Source organism: Barbatula barbatula (assembly GCF_947034865.1).
Source record: "Barbatula barbatula genome assembly, chromosome: 2".
Taxonomy (NCBI): Eukaryota; Metazoa; Chordata; class Actinopteri; order Cypriniformes; family Nemacheilidae; genus Barbatula; species Barbatula barbatula.
Window position 1 is genome coordinate 16,307,670 of NC_136767.1, and position 19,666 is coordinate 16,327,335.

At 39.4% G+C, this 19,666-nt stretch overlaps 3 protein-coding genes across 3 annotated transcripts; all 3 read right to left on the bottom strand.

Annotated features, from left to right (window-relative positions):
• Positions 1-8: 8 nt before the first annotated feature.
• On the bottom strand, positions 9-3,428 carry ppp1r14aa (protein phosphatase 1, regulatory (inhibitor) subunit 14Aa). The gene is made up of 4 exons (XM_079472980.1): positions 3,117-3,428; positions 1,959-2,033; positions 1,735-1,767; positions 9-976 (listed from the first exon to the last, which is right to left on the bottom strand). The coding sequence occupies exons 1-4, from the start codon at positions 3,327-3,329 to the stop codon at positions 812-814; spliced, it is 486 nt and encodes a 161-aa protein (XP_079329106.1). The 5' UTR covers positions 3,330-3,428; the 3' UTR covers positions 9-811.
• Positions 3,429-5,045: 1,617 nt separating this feature from the next.
• dlb (deltaB) lies at positions 5,046-9,539 on the bottom strand (the record flags this gene model as incomplete). The annotated part of the gene is made up of 7 exons (XM_079451358.1): positions 5,046-5,719; positions 5,998-6,214; positions 7,484-7,845; positions 8,320-8,577; positions 8,699-8,765; positions 9,141-9,380; positions 9,489-9,539. The coding sequence occupies 7 exons, from the start codon at positions 9,537-9,539 to the stop codon at positions 5,046-5,048; spliced, it is 1,869 nt and encodes a 622-aa protein (XP_079307484.1).
• A 4,594-nt stretch (positions 9,540-14,133) lies between these two features.
• On the bottom strand, positions 14,134-19,548 carry LOC306907802 (uncharacterized protein). Its single transcript, XM_079480188.1, has 4 exons — positions 19,421-19,548; positions 17,111-17,283; positions 16,499-16,975; positions 14,134-16,381 (listed from the first exon to the last, which is right to left on the bottom strand). Exons 2-4 carry the CDS (start codon positions 17,238-17,240, stop codon positions 15,939-15,941), a joined length of 1,050 nt encoding a protein of 349 aa, XP_079336314.1. The 5' UTR covers positions 17,241-17,283; positions 19,421-19,548; the 3' UTR covers positions 14,134-15,938.
• Positions 19,549-19,666: the final 118 nt, after the last annotated feature.

Genomic DNA, 19,666 nt, shown 5'->3' on the forward strand with positions numbered 1-19,666 from the left:
AAAAAACTGATGTGCAAAGAAATTTTATTTTAAACAGCCGTTTAGAAACGTGTCTTTAATTCTCAAAAAGGAAAGAGAAATGTAATTTTCTAAACATGTATAATATAGTGTTGAAGTTTACCCAAATATGAAAAAGTCTTTCATAATTTTACCTTTAAGCCCTCCCAGATTTACACGACTTCCACTCTTATATTTTTATAAGGAGACACTGATAATTGATCCTCACATAAAGCTTAAGAAAAAAAAAGAGATTTCGGAGCTTGAATGCACTTGGTGACCTATTTATTTCAAGTGCGTGTCTACATACGCGTCTCTGCTTCTGTGTGTTATTTCTGCCCTCTGGTGGACGCTACGTTGTAGCACAGCATATTTAACATGAACATCGACTGTTCTGCCATAAAACCACGGAAATTCAAAATAATGGTTACCTTTTTATTAACCTTTTATTCAATCAAATATATCAGTTTCGTAAATATTAATAAAGTTGTTAATATTGCCATACATAAACAACTGCTCAGGGTATGGCATATAAGAATATTAATGTGAAGAAAAGATTCCTTTATAACAATCAATATTACTAGATTTAGCTTTACACAGTGAGAATCAACACAGTCAATTAAACGACAGTCAGCCAACGCAAACATAACCATATATTAATTTATGCCAGCAGTGATGGTGATTATTTCACATCCTCAATTTAGTTAATTGCTACTCGTTGAAATTTGTAAACATAAACATAGATATCCTATGTGTTTTCAGAGTCTGTGTGTTAGTCAGCTCAGTCCATTGACCACAGTGTTATGGGATACGATCAGAGTGTCTGATGGGTTCGGTGTTGATGGTTGTCACTGTGATGATGGATGTTACCATGGTGATGAGGGTAAGTATGGAGGCAAGGATGCTCTACTCCCTCATTCTGCAACTCGTCTTGTTTATGGAGACCCTGCAACTTCTGCAACAACTCTGCAATGAAGCCCTGAACACATACACACACATATAAGCCTTGGTGAAAAAATGTTGCTGCTCAGGACACATACATAAACTTCTTAGAATCTTAGCATAAGTTTGGTACCCTCACAATTCACATTAAGCAAAAAACAGCACCAAATAAATACATTGTTCATATGTGTATGTGTACTGGTCAGCATATGTTTTTAGCCTCACAATCAAATTGTGAGAATATGTTTCTTCAGATGTCAGTGTGTTCTATGTGTGTAGTTTGGGTTTTTAAGTGGTCTGTTCCATCCTCACTGATTCTACATGATGTGTCAGCACCTCAGCCCTAGCTTACCCAGCGATACACCCACAGGCGCCACTCTGCACTTCACACACACACAATAGTGTAACAATCATGTACACACTAAACAAAAAACAGAGAGTACAGAGTAAAGATTGTTAGTCGTACTGAAAGAATGCTTTTGTATAACAGCGGGCAAAAAGACAAGGAGAGAGAGAGGGTTAGACCACAACAGAAAGAGAACAAATGGCTATTATGAGAAAAACGTGGTAGTGAGTGTCAGCCACTGCAATGTCCCTTAGAAAGAGAGAGAGAGAGAGAGAGAGAGAGAGAGAGAGAGAGAGAGAGAGAGAGAGAGAGCGAGAGAGAGACCATAGATGGGTACTGAGAATAAATAAATGTAATAGAGAGCAAAATGAAAAAGTTAAAGTATAATCAGAACAGAATGAGAAACGAGGAGGTAGAAAGAAAGAATGAGAGGAAGATAGAGAGTGTACCTCAGTGTTGCTGGTGCAGGCTTGCAGAAGGACCTGTAAAACAACCAAACCTTTTAATCTTTCAAAAATCAGCATTACAAAGTTAAAATACAGTACTCATTCAATATACTCATAGACCTTGCAACCTACCAATTATTTAATTATAAGGACTTCAAACTAATGTGCCAAGAAACACAAGTAGGCCTACAGGATTTAGTGTAAATGAGAAGAGAGGATTATGGTACCTGTAGTTTTTGTGTTCTTGCTTCATAACTTGGGAGTTCCAACAATTCATCAATGTTCACTTCCTCTGGCATGTCCTCAAACATAAACAAACAACAAAGTTATTTTAATATACACTTCCTTCATCATTTAAAACCAAAATATGTCCCTCAAAAATGTTATGTGACAAATATTATCTAGCCGCATTATGGCTCAACTGCTGAAGTTACAACATGTCCTCACTGTAACGTATCTCTCCAAGTTTCAAGAGCTCAGGGTATTAGATATCCCTGAAAGCATCTCAAAGTTTCAATTATTCCATAATCGCTGTGGAAAACTTTCTCCAGCACATCAGCTGAATCCCAAAAGCAGAAAGGAAATTGAGATAACAGATCACATAACACAACTCCAGCGGGACATCACTGTCCTGTGTTACTGTGGGACTGCCTCATAACCCAAACAGCTTATGTTTTAATTTTTCCGGCTTGTTGTTACCATTACTGACTGGTTCTCTGGGGGTGTCCATGTATGGTAGCAGTAGAACCAAGTAATCCCCCTCTGTAATTTAGGGGAGAGCAAGCAGGACCTCCCCCGGTAGCCTACATCCTGAGGCCTGGTCTTCCTAACCTTTTATGGGCAGTCAACATCTATATCTGAATATCTTATATTTCACAACATTAATCACTCAAATTTCACTCCCAAAAATGAAAAATGTTCTGCGAAACCCAGAGTTAGATATTTGGAAGAATGTCAGTAACCAAACAGATCTCTTCCCCAATTGACTCCCATAGTATTTATTTTCCCTACTTTGGCAGTAAATGGAGGATGAAATCTGTTTGGTTACTGACACCAAGAAAATGTATACAGGTTTGGAACAACCTGGGGTGAGTAAAAGATGACAGAATGTTTGGGTGAACTATCCCATTAAAGAAATATAGACGAAGACGAATGTGCAATCTTGAATCTCCTTGAGAGCTGTATATTAGTTCATTACAGTGTGGTCAATATTTTGGAGAAGGAAGTGAAACATTTCAGCAGTCAAAACTTACAAAATAACGTACGACATTTCCTCGTGCATGACCTCTGATGTGTTTTTCATTATTATGCATCACATCTAATCAATCTACACTGCCTGTGAATTCTGGCGCAGCGTCAACACACACCTGTACGTGAATACTCACCTTTTCCTCGTACAACTCCTCGAGCACTTCGTCAATCCATTTCTCCACGTCCAGCCTTTTCTGAAGCTGCTTGCGGTTGTACTTGACCGTAACCCGCGCTTGTCTTTTTTGCAGGTGCAACGAGTGCTCTCGAGCGGTACCTAAATCTGGAGAATGAAAATCGTGTATCTCTTCTAAATCCGGGGAATGACTGGCATGTGTCTCCTCTGCCATGTTTCACCAGCCTGCGCTTGTCGGGGAATGAGCGAGCGCTCGGAGCGGAGCCCAAACTGTCCTGAGCTCTGTGAGATGATTGGACTGGAGATTTGTAGTAACGGGACGCTCGCTTAGTCAGCACTAGTTTATCTGATACTTTAATTGTTAGAAACGGATATTAAGATGAAAAAATGTATGAATAACATAATAAAGGAAAATCTGTATAGCCTATAATATTTTGAAAAGTTCATTTGCAAAAATAGATAACTCTGGTTTAAAAAGAAATAAAATAATAATACTTAAAAATCAAACTGCAGTTGGGTTGTTTTGATTAAGTAATAATACAAAACTAACACAATAAAATACAATAAAAGATGACTTGATGTTATCTTTTTGAAAATACACTCTTCATTTGTTTAAGGCAATTGTTATCTGTAGACAGAACACAAGGAACTATATGTGTCTTATATAATTTATTTCGGATTTTCATTAAAGTAAAGTACATGTACAAAATAAATTAACATAAATTCTTACAAAGACATGACCATGATTGAAAGCAAAAGTACAAAAATGCAAAATAGAAACTCATGTGTAAACTTAGGCAAAAGTAATAAACATTCATTAGATATAAACTCAATTGAAAAATCTGATTTTATGTCATTTAACATCAGATTACGAACAGATCCCCATCTCATTAGAGGAAGAAAACACGCTGCTTAATACGCAATACAAAACTGGAGCAAAACCTTCCCATTTGGTCTAAAGAACATTGTTTAAACATATTCCTGACTGTGTTCTGCTGGCTTCCTTTCTCTACATATTTTTATTCTATTTTGTTAGAATGACAACATGGCAGATTCAACTGAGTGAAACATTCTGACAAACCTTCGGTAAAATAGTAAAAATAAAGAAATTAAACTATTATCCTTCTGAGAAAAAAGTCTTTGACAGTTTTTTTACTTTTATACAGACTGAGCCCAGACTGGAATGCAGTTAAACCAGCTCTTCTGTTTTACTTTTGTCTTGTGTCTCTTTGAATAGAGGTATTTCATTTACTTCTCTTGTTACAGAGTTATTTTAATCCATTGATCTTTTTATAAAGATATGAATTCTCTGTAAATAGAGTTCTGTAACCTAAAGCAGTCGAGTTGTCGGTCTGTATTATATTCACAGAGACCAAGCACACGTGTGCATGTTAGTTTCTTTGTTTTTGGTTTACAGAGTCGTCCACCCATACAGATGGTAAAGGTCCAATCCCATATTCAGTTGTAAATACATATTCATGCATTCATTCACCCGTTAATCCATTCATTCATAAAAAATTAAGACAAAAGCAAGTGCTGCATCAAAATTCTTAATCCCTGCATGTGAGTGTGTCTGACGTGTTTGTGTTTTATGTGTTCATGCGTGTACTTTCATAAGTGAGCAGTTGACATATATTTTGTACATACATGACAATTTTTCTTCCCCATTTTAAACATTGTTTTACTTTCATGAACTTTTTTAAATAATCCTGTCGGCTGTCGTGTGACACCTGTTGTAGGTTTTCATAAGGAATATAAAGTCTCATAATAATATTTATCAATGAAGTTGCAAATTGCTGTTTAATATAGCTGTAGATGAAGTATTGCATGTCACACAACAGGACACATAAGCTTTCCAATATAATTTTCTGTCAGCTACTCATGTGTATGCATATGAGAGTTTGTGTATAGCTTCGCTATTAACGCACACTCATCTGAGCCCTCCTCCAGCACTCCACAGGAAGTCCTGCCCTGCAGGTAGTGTGTTGGATCCGGCCAATGAAAGACTGAGTCTGCCCTCCGTGTTGGTGGGTTTCACCTGACCTACAGAATGATTGTATGAATCTCTGTCATAGGGATAATGCTGTCTGTCCATATTATTTACTGTCTCCAAATCATTAAACACAGAATCGCACAGTTGCTGTCTACGCAGCCTATGTCTCCTTCTCCTGATCACCACCAGCCCCACACACACTCCCAAAAAAACAGCTAGCACACCTAACACACACGACACTGCCATGGCTGAAGAGGAGGCCTGTGCAGACCGAGGGGCCATCTTCTCCAAACCGCCCTGCACAGGGAACTCGCAGGTCAGCCCCATGAACCCAGGCACACATTGACACACGGGCCCTGAGAAGTGTGTGAAACACGTTCCCCCGTGTAGACATGGGTTTGTGACACAAGCGTCTGCTCGGAGACTGCAGTTTTTACCAGTGAAGCCCAGTGTACACGTGCAGGAGAAGTCATTTACGCCATCAACGCAGGTTCCGGCGTTTTGGCATGGATAGCGGGCGCAGTCGTCAATGTTTGTCTCACACCAGGAGCCAGTGAAACCAGGGCGGCAACGACACAGAGCGCTAGCACCCAGATCCACACATTCGCCACCTTCAACAAAAGAGACAACACCGTTGCCTTAGAGTATAGGTATACAGTAGATGAGGAGATGTTACACATCATCCTGAGAGTGTGGTGGAATAAGTGTTGTTTCGTTCAATAAGCCTTCAATTACAAATGAATGATTAGGTCACATAAAAAATTGCTGGTCTTTCAAAAAAAGCTGGCTAACCAAAGAGAACAGAATTTTTGTACTTCCCTTTTGCAGATACTGCTGGGGATCACCGTTACTTTTCAACAGGGTTATACACAAAAAAGTTGTATCTCACCATTAGCACATGGTTTGTGACTGCAGCGGTCCAGTCTCTTCTCACAGTTGGATCCAGTAAAGGTTGGGGGGCAGCGGCAGACGTAGCCACCAGTGATTTTCTCCTCACATGTGCCTCCGTTAAAGCAGGGGTCATCTGCACATGTCATAGCGATAATCTCACAGTTCTTCCCGTAGAATCCCTGAGGACACGTACAGGAGTAATCGTTCTCCAGATCCTACAAAGAAGGAAAAAATACATTTATTAAAGAGTTAAAAATTTACTTTTGAAAATTGCAAATAAAGCACATCTGATCATCTGAATTTACTGGCTTTTGAAAAGATAATGAAGAAGTGACATCTATTTAAAATGTACATAAGTGACCAGAAACTTAATATTCTAAATAAATAAATGTGGAATGTTTATAAAGACATAGACCCAAGAGAATGACAACAAATATGAATAACAGATAAAACTATTTGCTTTATTTCATGTGAGCTTTTAGTTTTTCTATGGACTTTTTGAATATTAGAATAAAACCTTTTCGGTTGTTAAGTGGTGATGAAAGGAATACTGTTTCCGGGTCCAAGCATCTATTCATTTCAAGCAGGGCTACAGCTTAAACAGCTGTTAATGATCACTGTTTACTCAGATCACATATTTAAGCGGAGCATTTAATAATTCACAGTATACACAACAGGCTCCAGGCATAAATAATCTCAAACATCAATATTTGAATAAATTATGAAAAATGAATCACTGACTGGCCATGTGGGATTTTGTTACGGAGATAAAGGTTAGGATTGTGGTTTCCGATAGTTTTACTGCTTGCCATTAGTGTATACTCACATTTTTTGTTGTTTGCCTATAGCATCTTATTGAGCGTTTGGACCCGGAACAGTATATACAGTATATGACCTTCCATATATGGTGGTGCGTGACATCAGACTATTTCCTGATATGCTGAGCTTTGCCTTTTTCCCCAAACAATTTTGTCCAATAAATACCCTAAAAGTACAGCTTTTTGTCCATTTTGTACCACACACCCTATTTTGTTAATGATAATCTAACCTTAGGGGGCATTCAAAGCTAAAATTGTGCAGATCTGCCCCCCATGCACCTAAAATTAGGTATATAGACTATTTATAGGCAACTAACCAAAATAATGGCAATCATTTTAATGACATTAACCACAGAACCAAAATGTTTTCGTATTTTTTACATAAGTAGATAACGAATTTACATAAAGCGCACTATAGCAGTTTGTCCATTTAGGGCTACTGTAGAAACAACATGGCAAATTCCATGAAAGGGGACCCGTGGTGTATGTTGATAGAAATAGCTCATTCTAAGGTAATAAAAACACAACCCTTCATTATGTGATGTATTTATACACCTCTGGAGACATAGTTATGTATATTATATTGCATTTCTGTCAATAGAACCTCCAAACATTACGCATTAGACCATAAATGTCATAATAAATGTCATATGATGTTCGACTTACATTGCAACTGCCTCCATTTTTGCAGGGGTTGCAGTCACACTCATTGATCTCCAGCTCACAGTTTGTGCCACCGTAACCTGGCCGGCAAGTGCAGGTGTAGCTTCCCTGTCCAGTGTTGGTGCAGGGGGCGCCGTTTGCACAGGGTTTGTGGTTGGTGCAGTAGTTGAGGTCCTGGTTGCAGAAGAGGCCGCCCCAGCCCTCCTTACACACACACTGCCACGGCTGTGAGCAGGTCCCGTGCAGGCAGCCCGGGTAATGTACGCACTCGCTGCAGGAGAGCCCCTGCCACCCCAAACGACACTTGCACTCACCAGGTGACTCGCAGTAACCATGCCTCTCGCTGCAGTCGGCGGAGCAGATGGCTGTGGGAGGAGAGAAAGAGAGGGGGGGTCAGGCACACCACACACAGACAAACCCCGCCCCCCGGAGAGGGCAGATGAATGGGTGTGTTAAGTGTTGGGGCCAGCAGCTGGTGAGCCGACAGAGGTAATGCACTCTTTTGTATGTGAGCTGTGGACAAGCGCACACACACACACACACACAATTATTTGAGAGTGTGTATCGTTGAGTTTCTTTGTTCTGCTGAACAAAGAAGTGCAGAAGCTTTGGAGAGGCTGCTCAGCTTCCATCAGGGACACACACAGACATAAGAACTAGATAAGGGGGATGTTTCCCTGCTGCTCAGGATCGAACACTGAACACACACACCATCATATTCACTCACATATAAATACAGAATAATCAGGAAGGGCTATTACTTTTCAGTCCAGACATGTTGTCCCGCGAGACTGAACAGACAGCTGACACACAAAGCTAAACACACAGGTGGCACTCACGGTCAGAGCAGTAGTCTCCCCGCCATCCTTCCAGGCATTCCTTGTTTCCATTCTCATCACATGTATAATGTCCCAGTGTGTCATCACGGGGACGGCAGTAATCTGAACAGGCCTCGCCGTGGTAGCCCTCATCGCAGAAAACGTGATATGAGTAACGGAGCTCACTCTGTTCGCCAAAATGAACATCCTGAGACCAATCCTCCCCGATTGCCAGGCGTCTCCGGGTGGCTAAACGACTGATCAGATTGTTTTGATTCTCTGTGGTAGAAAAAGGTATGAAGAAATAATCCATTTGTTAATTGTATAATGTAAATTGTAATTTAGTAAGGTATCGTCTGATTCTTGGCATCCTGACAATCTTGGAAACAGGGTGACGCACCTGTGTAGTCATGATGCTCTTTAGGAGACTCTGGATTCCATGCCTCAATAATAAGAGAGAATGTCCCCTAAAAAGAAGAATAGATTATTAAAACAAGATTAGAGCAGGTCTTCACAACTTTGGTCACTTGATCTTTGCTTATGCAGGATGATGAAACTGAGGCGCTATACCATCTCAGCAATTAAATATCATATTCAAAATCATATTCACATCTATTTCTAATGAACTGACATGTAAACTTTTGTTTTCGGTTGTTTACCTGTACTATGTAGTTGGTTGAGGACATCTTGTGTATGTTATGCAGTAATACAATTGATGTTGGCATATCTATATTATTATTATGCCTACATATAGACCATCTCATTAAATACATCAAAATACATAACACTTGTCTGCTAGACTTAATCCAGTTTATAATATTACAAACGTCAAAAAAGTTTACCGGCCACTTGAAGTGGAAAGGGACGCGGATGGCAACGCTGTTGGCTATAGAGCTCTGGTCCGCTCGGAGGATACTCGTCTGACCGGTTCCGAAAGTGCACGGCGGTTCGGCGGAGATCACGTCTTCTGAATGCTTAAGACAAATCCTGAAGAAGATGTTGCAATCTCGAGTTCTCCGACAAAATCTCCTTGATGTAATGAACGAGTGAACTTTCAATTCAAACACTCCCGATGAAGCCACCTGTCCAACAATAGAGTATTATACAGGTGAATATTAACTATTTTGACAAAAATAAACAAATCACTTTATTAAAGAAAAAGATGAGCATGTGAATCAAACGAGCCTTACCAACTGCAAAAGCGACAGAGACAGAAGACCATACAAAGAAAGATGCGCCATCCTGCAGTGTCCCAGTTAATCCAAAACTTCACGCAAGTATCTTCATCCGTTGCTTTCGAAACTCCCTCGTGTTTAGATTTCCAGAAAATAAATAAATAAGAAACTTTCTACTAAATCCTCGGCACGTCCATAGAAGTCATGTGCGATCGAGGAAAACAGCCCTCTCAACTCCGTTCTTGAACGCGGTGCGGTTCGTCTTCATTGAATGTCTTGATGAATAGGCACCGTTATATACATCTCGCCCCCCTCCGGATGACGTCAGAGGGGACATATGGCCTAATATTGGGCTGATTAAATTGATCTGCTCGATGTAGCAGCGGTGCTGATGAGGTCTGAGATAGGGTTAAAGCTGGCCACTTTGCTGTTTGCATAAACAGATGATTGTATTGACAGGTATTTAGACCAGATGGGCACAAAGTGGCTGAAGTAAGTGACGAAACTTTTCAAAACAGTGTGTGACATACAAAAAAAATAAACATTGCTTATCTTTAGTCCCCCTATTAAATGGGTAATGAATAAATCAAAATATTTGTTTGCTTGTCGAATTCAAATGTCTTTATATAGCAATGTAGTAATGTGTTATATAAGTAGAACAATAGATATTGGGAAAGTTAGAAGTTTGAAGTTTGTGAATTAATTATTTGTTGTGTTAAGTTACATTGTGTAATTGTAAACAGCTTTTATGTTCATTAAAATGTGGATTTAAGTGAATAGTAGGTTGTACTTTTTTGCCGAGCAGGTTTCAGTTTTCAGATCTTCTTCCCCCCCTCCCCAACACACACAACCTTGATCCACTGGCGCGTGCGGGCCGCCGGGGCCGGGGAAGCCATAAGTTTAATGTGGACCGTTCTGTGTGTGCGTGTGTGTGTGTGTGCGTGTGTGTGTCTTTTGTTGTGCAGTGCTGCATGCAGAGACGCGCAGACTGCCCTGCTCTGGATGATGGGTGGGGGTATATCATCATGACGCTTTTGTGTGGGTCAGCGACAACAGCTGTATGTTAACAGGCGGCACATGGTCACTTATTGTCCGCCCCAAACCGCCCGGACGCATATGCACCCAACCGGCATCTGTTGCGGTCGACAAAACACCTCCAGCTACACCATCCTCGTTATAACGTTTTTTAACTGTTTATACGTATACGCTCAGTTTAGGAAATATCAAAAGTAACATCTGCGATTCAATACAACCTATAATACGATTGTGAAGTAGAGCAGTAGCTGTGATGTGTGTGCGTGCGTGTGTGTGTGTGTGTGTGTGTGTGTGTGCGCACCGCGCGTGTGTGTTTGAGGAGGTCGGTCACACTCGTGCTGGCTGTGCTGTTGTTATGGTAATTAGAGACGCGTGCCTCACAGCTCTTTCAATGAGCCATAACCATAATGCATCTCTTTTAATATATTTAAAACGAGGCCTTGCAAATAGTTCCTTAAAGACCACAGATACTTGAAAATCAAATATACAAGTTGCAGACAACAGTCTGCCGGGGACTGTGGAGATGTGAATTACTTTACACAGTTGCCTATTATTAATCAGTAGGCCTATGCAACAAAAACTTGTGCTGGGAGGGTGTCTGCAAACATAGTTTTGTTTCCAATTGTCTTATGCGATGCACCAGTAAATAATTTGAGTGAGTTTGAGATCAACAGTAGAAATATTGTAGTGTGAATGTTGCACCAGATGTTACATTATTGCTGTGGTTCTGTGGATAATGAGAATGCACTGGACATTGGAAAATCATCTCAAAGGTAAACATAAAAGTAATGTGCTATTAACCAAATCACGCCATTTAGTTTCATTCATAATTATTCTTGCATTTACTGTCAATTATAAAACAAGTCAATGCCTCAGAGTCATCAAACGACAACTTTTGTATTTTAGGAATGTTTTTGTGCAGCTTTTTACAGTAAAACATAATCTAAATCAGACATTATTAAACACAAACATACACTGATTATGCCATGCAAGAATTTGGCAAGCGCTAATTTTATTTTAGATGAAAAGCAGGTCACACATGGTCCAGCCGAAAACCTCTTATAGGATTTGGGACCCCTGACATCTGCATCTTTGAGAGACAGGGGATCACTTTTCTAAAGAGAGAGTTTCCAAAGCAGGATTTAAGCATGCTTAGGTATATAAGTAGGTAAATAAGTACAGTTTGTGGACACACTTTAATTTCATTTCCGATTAATTGAAACTCACGCTTGATAGCTGTCTTCACAAAATAAGAAGTAATATGTCCACAGGTTTGTGAAGCATGAGGCGAACAAACTACAGGAATGAAAACATGAATGTTTCATGGATTAACCTTTCAGGTTTTTAGATATTTATGTGCTACAACCTCAGGCTTCAGTTATTTTATCACAAAATGAGTATATTTTACCTTGAAACTTATCGTGTTGTTGTAGCCTATTAAATTTAGTTTTTCAAATGTTGCATAATAGTAATATGATCTTTGATCACGAACATTATTAATTTAACATTAAAAATGTAACTATTTGGGAGATGGAGTTGACATGTCTTTCTTAAAGAAACAGTTAAACATTTAAAATTTGTCTTTATTTACTCACCTTCAGGTTGTTACAAGTTGATGTTCTGATGAACAAAGAGAAAGATATTTAGAAGAATGCTTGTAACCAAACAGTTGGCTAGTTGACATTGTAGGAAACGTTGCTTTGTACATTTCTTTGTTTTGTTGAACACAAAAAAGGATATTTTGAAGAATGTTGGAAAGCAAATAGTTCTAGTGTACTTTTGACTATACCCTTGTTTAAGTTTTGTAAAGTTTCAATTTTAACATTTTAGTAATTATTTCAGATTTTAAATGTAAGGTTGGCTGAAACTATGGAAATGTTTTGTCACATGTTTGAAAAACCCAGAAGTTCTTAAACATCAATAATTCTCATGCCCATGTTTTGCAAGACAGTGGAATCTTATAATCTGAGTAAGAGAATACATTTGTGTTTGCATCTGTCTCTTCATTAAATTATTGCATGTGTGCATGTTGACTTATTGTCAGTGTGCTGCAGATGGGCAATGACTGATTTGTGTCTCAAACGTGTGCGTTTGGGGGATGGTGGTCCCTTGGGGTAGGACACAAGCATGGAAGGAGCATGGGAACTTCAGAACACCCCTCACTCCACATGCATACATCCATATTTATGACCCCATATCTAACTCAGATCCCCATCAACATATATGTCCATGCATACAGGCCTGCAATAAGGCATACAGACTTTCCTCTTCCCTCCTAAGCACCATAGCGTCCAGCTAAGTTGTGAAGAATGATAACTAAATTGAAACAGGGTATTAAAGCTTTTAACAAAGAAAATACAACTCTTGCATCCTCACACACATACATATAAAAATAGTTGAATGCATAGCGATGTCCATCTAGAATCCCAATCTGAGAGAACATATGCGCTGACCTCACACATTCATACACTCACATCACCATATCGTCAGTGGACTCGATAGATGACACTCAGCTAAAAGATTTCCACACGTCATGACATCTGCTTGCCGAGGAGACTGGTACCCATAGGACATTTCACACACACAATTTATCTGCCTGCGTTAGTGACCCATACCAGACCAGCATCCTGAGGACGCATACACACACACAAAATGTCTAACTGCATCTGTTGGCCCCTGAGCCCCTGGGGACAACAGACTAGTCCTTTAATACGCACACACATGCGTACACACACGCGTACAAAATCTGCTGGCCTTGAGGGAAATACTAACCTTTGCCCGATGATCAAACTATTTAAATGTGTGCAGACCAGAACTGATGTGTGTGTGCAGCTGCTGTGTTTTAAGTATGACAGGAATAATCTTACCGAAACTGATCTCTTATATTCAGACTAGGACACACAAAAGTGTTGCATAGTTGAGTTGTGGTCAGTGTGACTGCTGTGATATATTGAGCTGTGATGCTCATGGGAGATGTGGTGAGTCTGGCCTGGGTCACGTTCCACAAACTAAAATGACGAGCTCAATTACAGGATAATCTACTGACAGTTTCATTTTTGGGTTTAACAGAAGAATAAACAAAAAACTAACAAAATAGATGAAAATTAAAATGTTTAAATTATTTCAGATGTCAGAACAGGTGCACTGAACACAACTGCATTGGCCCACAAGCAGCAAAAACAGTTGCGGGGCCCTGCTGTGCATCTCAAACCCTCGGAGTAGGAAAACAGGGCCTCACAGCAGAGGTAGCGTTGGGCTATTAAAGAGCCCAGAATGACAGATGCAGGATAAAAGAGAGGGCAGGAGAATCAGCAGGGGTGAAAGAGAAAGAAGAGAAGGTGAAGAGGTCAGCCGACCAACAGAAGAAGGGGAGGAAAGACAGAGTCGTACTTGGAAAAACTAGGATCGATAAATTATCCGCTGTTGCTTTGCAATACCATCGCTTTTGTACCAGATGGCAGCTGATGTGTTGCCGGTTCCATGAAGCTATCATGTCAAAACACACTAACACCAAGTTTGTCAGGCAGAATTGATCTTTGTGCTTTTCTTGAACAAAAGAAGGACGGCATGAAAATGTACCTCAAAGTTTGATCAGCCCATATTAAAATAAGAGAATAAGAGGGATAGGTAAACAAATGTTTTTTTTATTGTCTATTTGATTATTTTGTGTTCATCATATTTGAACACAATGACAATTTGTTAGAACATGATCCAATCAGTGCACTTAAAATACACCTAAAAAAACGTCTGAGAGTGATATCTGTGTGCCTGGTGTGCTGTCCAGTCTACAAGTCCTGTATGATAAATGACTGATACACTATACAGACATTCACAATCGCTTTCCACACAAGCACATTAAAGTACATTTCTTTTCAACAGAGGTCTCTAACCACACAATACAGCTACCAGCTGCCGTCTATACAAAGCATCCTCCAACCACAGCTCTACATCAGCATAGACACACACACCCAAGATACCGCTCAACACACTCACAGCGGCAGCTGTTTAAGCAGAGCTCTGAGCAGAACAAAGGTTGAGGCCCAATCACTTCACCTCCAATCCTGGGCAGGAAAAAGCCATGCGTTCTTGCATTCTCGTGTTTATACACAATACACAATATTCACTTGAAATGACATCCACTCATACATGACATCAGCAGATGTTAAAACTATTACAGAAAAACATTGTTCAAATTAAATCTTTGTGTCACCTGTTGAGCTTTGTTTTTATTTACAGTCAGACATGAAAACTTCCACAGATAGAAAAGGGAGTGACATTGAACATATACAGTAAGTGATTATTTATCATCATTATAAATGCACCAGTTGTCAATAAATAGGCTTGCTGCCATCTAGCGACAAATTTACCACATTACAGCTTAAAATATGAAGATGTCAATTTGCAACACTTTATTAACAACAATGTATATGGAGTACCAAAAGAAAATTCATTATTAAAATTATTTAGTTTCATTGATGTTAATTCGAACTCCTAACATACAATCATTCTGACAAAATTCTACCTTTAAATTCTGTACTGAATTTTACTTATTAAAATATTTCAATTGGCCTTAAATGCCATAAATGTGACTGAAATATGTAGTGTTTCATTTTAACAGAATATGGCATAAATAACCAAATTTCACATTTTTTTAATTTTGAGAACGTTGAGATCGTCCTCATGACGCATCGCAAGCAGTTTTTAGTTTAACATCCTAAGACTTCATTAAAGCTGTAAAGTAATCTGAAGTGGAGTGTGTTGTTCACACACTTTCAAAAAAAGTTCTTACAATGTCAATTTACACATTAGTTTTAAAAACATGAAGATATTATATTTTCGTGGAAGAAAATATTGCTGTAGGTATTTTCAGTTTTGGGTGAACTGTCCCTTTAAACATTCATAACTGTTTTGAATAACTCTAAAAACATCATGTTGTGCAATGTTTTCTCGCATAAAAACTTGCACTTCAAAGATAGACACCGTTAAAATGTTTTTGTATTTTTAAACACAACAACATTTTCTCAAAATCACAATTAAGTGAACTTAGTTATAATTCTTAAGAAGCAGTGTTTGGGCCCACAATAGGACCAGTCAATATCTTGTAAAATTAATGAAAATAAGTCCAAACAAAAACAAGCTAAAACAATTAAAAGGAATTTAATGATGAATGCATGTAGGGGTGGATTTTGTTTATATTATTGGACAACAGGGTAGGTGTGGGATTGGGGGCTTGAGATAAAAAAGGTTAAGAAAACCAGTTATAATGCAATTTGTCGAATTTACAATGATGACATTGCACGCTCTAATGGTCACAAGCATTCCAGCAAGAAATCTGTATGCAACAGCACACATTACCAATGAACAATGTGTTGCTCATCATTAGGTTTAGGGGTTTAAAATGACACCGTTGTGTCCCTAAATGGGACTTTTTTATAATGCCGGTTTTCCGTTGACCTTTTCTTGCAGTAGCGTTAGAGCGCCAGAGGCGAAGTCTCGTAACACCTGCACAGTTTCCCTCTGCAGTTGCAGCGACTCGTGTGCAAACTCCTGCTGTGTTTCTGCTAGCTGTTGTATTGACTCTGCAAGAATCTCTAGTGAACGAGATACTGTGCCCAGAAGTGCATTGGTGGCATGCTGCTCATTCACACTAAGGCTTGCGCTCTGCACTAACCGCTCACGTGAACTGTCCGTCTCCACCCCTGAGAAAAAAGCTGTTTTAGTTGAGGCAGTGGCTGTGGAGGAGACGTGTCCAGTGTTGCATCTAGTTGCAATTCCATCCTCCTCAGAGTAAGAGTTGGTAACAGATGCCATGGAGGATGATGGGAGGTGGTCCCGGTTATCTTCGTCTGAATCTACCAACTGGGATTCGGGATCTGCAATTCAACAAAATGTTAATAAAAACAATAGGTAAGTTTAAACATGAACATTGTTATTTAACGTTAATAAAATATATGGATATGGTCTGATTTGAGCACATTCAATGTGTTTACCTCCAGATTTGGAGCCATCATTGAGAATCTCTGGAATCCCAGCTCCACTTGTTGAAGGAGGCATTCCTCCCACATCCATTCCTCTGCCCGGTGAACTGTGAACTGAGCCCATCCCCATAAACGCCCCATCTTCCTCCTCCTCATCCTCACCCCCACCCCCACCCTCGTGCTCATCACTGTACACCCGAGATCTGGATCTCTGAGTAGCTTCCCATGGTTTCTTGTCCAATTCGAGGATCGATTCCACTATGAGTTCTATTGGAGAGAACTCCATATTGGTCCGTGCCAACCGTTGAGACAACACACCACCAGTCTGCAGGGCAGCCACTTTACGCTTTGTGTCACATTTAAGGTCTGACCATTTCTTTACAACCTCCATGATCTCTCTTTCGCACTCTCCGATCTCATTGACACGTGCTGTGATCTCTGCCCACTTCCTCCTCTTGACATCAGATGGGACGCCTGCGTTAAACTTACCTATGCAGAACAAGATTCAGTGTTAATGCAAGGTTATTAATTTAACTGTAATTTTCTCCAATTGTGGTATAAAGTAAAATAACACAATTTGACAAGTTTGATGATGTTTGCTTGTCAATTGCATGGAAAACTCACCCACAACAATGTGGCGATTCTTCCGCACTTCATCCAAAAGTATGTGCACTTCACTGAAAGAAAAGCGTGCTTTCCTCTTTCTGAAGCGCACTGTGCTGTCTTGGTTGAGGTAGGGCGAAGAAAGTGACATTTTTATTACAAATTCCACTCTCTCCAGCTATGGGGTGGGTGGTCTGTGAACAGTGAAGAAGTGATGATTTCATAAACAGTGCTTGTAAGACGGTTGATTTGGATCAAGTGTAAAGTTATGCCACTCTATATGAAAATACTTCTATTGTGTGTATTTCAATCTGGTCTGTCAGTTTTCAGATAGCACACAAGACTCAGCATCAGGGTTGGAAATCAACAGGGGCTTGTGTAAAAAATGGCCAACAGGTTTAAAGGCAAAAAAGCCATGTCAGATGCAGCTTCTGCAGTTTTAAAGCCACAATATGTACATTAGAACCATTAGATGGTGCACTTTCGAAACAACAACGAAAGGCGAAGCTAAATGACATTTATGTAAGGGAGTGGACTTATGGGATATGTGGTTTTCATGTTCACGGACAAGGTAATGAATGAAATTTATGTGGGACATTTCGTTTTCATTTTCATGGACGAGGTAATGAATGAATTTTATGCCATCGTAATGAATTAGCTTGAAAGACAAGTGGAACTTAATGCTACGTTAGCACGCAAATAATATTTGACTTGTCAGTTGGTTGGGTAGCGTAATGCTACAAAGTTTTTCATGTTTTTTTTTAAATAAACTACGTTTACACTTTTTGGGGTTTCCTTTACTCGCCAAACAGTAATCGTCATCCATAATAACAGAAGATCAGATGCTGCATCCCAGATGCTGTATAACCACTACCACATTTGCGTGTTGCCAGAGTTTCTACAATCGGAAACACTGAGGGTAGTGCTGAGCAGCGGATCTCAAAGTCACTGATATGCGCAAATACAAGGGAGAGGCCATTACTTTAAATAGGAATTTCTCAGATTTGCACATTCTTGGGAACATTTTGGATAATGTAATTACACAACTGCATGAAATATATCACACTGTACAACTGATTTTTGCATATTTCATAACAAAATTATGTCATATTGTGGCTTTTGTTGTTGTTGATAACATTCTATTTATAGCAGCCCACAGTATGTCATTATTCTGCTTTAAATTAATTTGACATAAAAGGACAACTCCTGTCCTAGTTCTGTGAACTACTAACAATATTTCTCCCAAATGTCTAATGTAAGCATTGTTTCTATTTGACTTTATTTGCAGAAAACAGGTCAAAACAACAGAAAAGATGCTTTGTATTCTTCAGACCACAAATACTGCAAATAGAAAAAGTTCACATTCACTTTTAACCAATACAACAGTATTATTTTTACAATTAGGAAACGTTACATTTGTATTGCAGTTGTCATGCTGTCAGTATTCCACGTTGCTGTTGGATGACTTTATTATGTCAGTCCTGAGGTTGGATTTATTTCAGAAAAATCAACAGACACTGGACTCGAATGGCCACAATACATCTAGAAATGCTGATTAAATTACCATATGGAATGGTTTCTTATTTTTTCCAGGCTGTATAATAATAAGGTAAGCGGTTTAAAAATGAAAAGGTGAAAATGCCGCTGGAATTCAATTCCAGGTGCAAACAGTGCCCCTATAGGAAAAGTTAATTTATGATCCTGCTGTAAATAAAACCACATAGTCTCTCTTGTTTGGTGTGTGGCTGTGTGCAGGAAGTAGCCTACGAGCTAACTTACTGTGTTGAAACAAATAAATTATAAGAATTTCATCTTTTGGCGAGATGTTGATTATTAAATGAATATTTGTTTAGATCAATCAGATTAACAATTCACTTGATCTTAACTTGTTGGCGGCTCGCACATTCATTCTTCTCCTGTTGGCTACACTCAAGAGCTTCTGTGTGCACATGCTCTTACTGTAAATTCACAACTATTACGTTCAGTTTTCCTCTTTGTTTGGTTCTTCGTCGCTATCTTGTAATCAAACCGGACACAATCCCACCAAAATAGCGCACAAATGTTTGACGAGCAAACGTAAAATCACGCCTTTTTCCCGGTAAGAGAACATACACAGATTTCTCATTACGATGCAAAGAATTTGACGCGTTCGGACATTGCACCCTCGTTTTCCTAGCAGCTACATTTTCGCTGTCTAGCTAGTTCAGCTAGCTAAGTTAGCTATATATGTCATCACAGTCACTTTTTGGTCGTTTTTATCCGAACTCAAAGCCCTGAAACGTTATAAGCGAGTAAAAGTACTTTATGATGCCAAATGCATGCCATAAATACCTTAATGCGGTCCAAATGTAATAAGTATTTTGCGTTGAACCTAGATATCCCGAAACTTCGTAGAGAGCAGCGCTGCGCAGGCGCACTGGGTCGACTGTTCTCTCACGGTGGCGTACATGTTTGAGTGCAGTTACCACATCTGACCACTCCTTTAACTGTGGCGCAAGTGATCGCTGTAGTGTTCAGCTCACACACGTTTAATTAAACGTTAAGACAAGTTTCTGGGCTATAATCACACGAACTGCA

Coding starts and splice junctions, on each gene's coding strand:
- ppp1r14aa (XM_079472980.1), bottom strand. CDS start 3,329: ATGGCAGAGGAGACACATGCCAGTCATTCCCCGGATTTAGAAGAGATA. Junction 1,768..1,958: donor CAAGAACACAAAAACTACAG/GTACCATAATCC, acceptor GTTGTTTTACAG/GTCCTTCTGCAAGCCTGCAC. Junction 977..1,734: donor CCTGCACCAGCAACACTGAG/GTACACTCTCTA, acceptor GTATGTGTTCAG/GGCTTCATTGCAGAGTTGTT.
- LOC306907802 (XM_079480188.1), bottom strand. CDS start 17,240: ATGTCACTTTCTTCGCCCTACCTCAACCAAGACAGCACAGTGCGCTTC. Junction 16,976..17,110: donor GAATCGCCACATTGTTGTGG/GTGAGTTTTCCA, acceptor TGTTCTGCATAG/GTAAGTTTAACGCAGGCGTC. Junction 16,382..16,498: donor TGATGGCTCCAAATCTGGAG/GTAAACACATTG, acceptor GTTGAATTGCAG/ATCCCGAATCCCAGTTGGTA.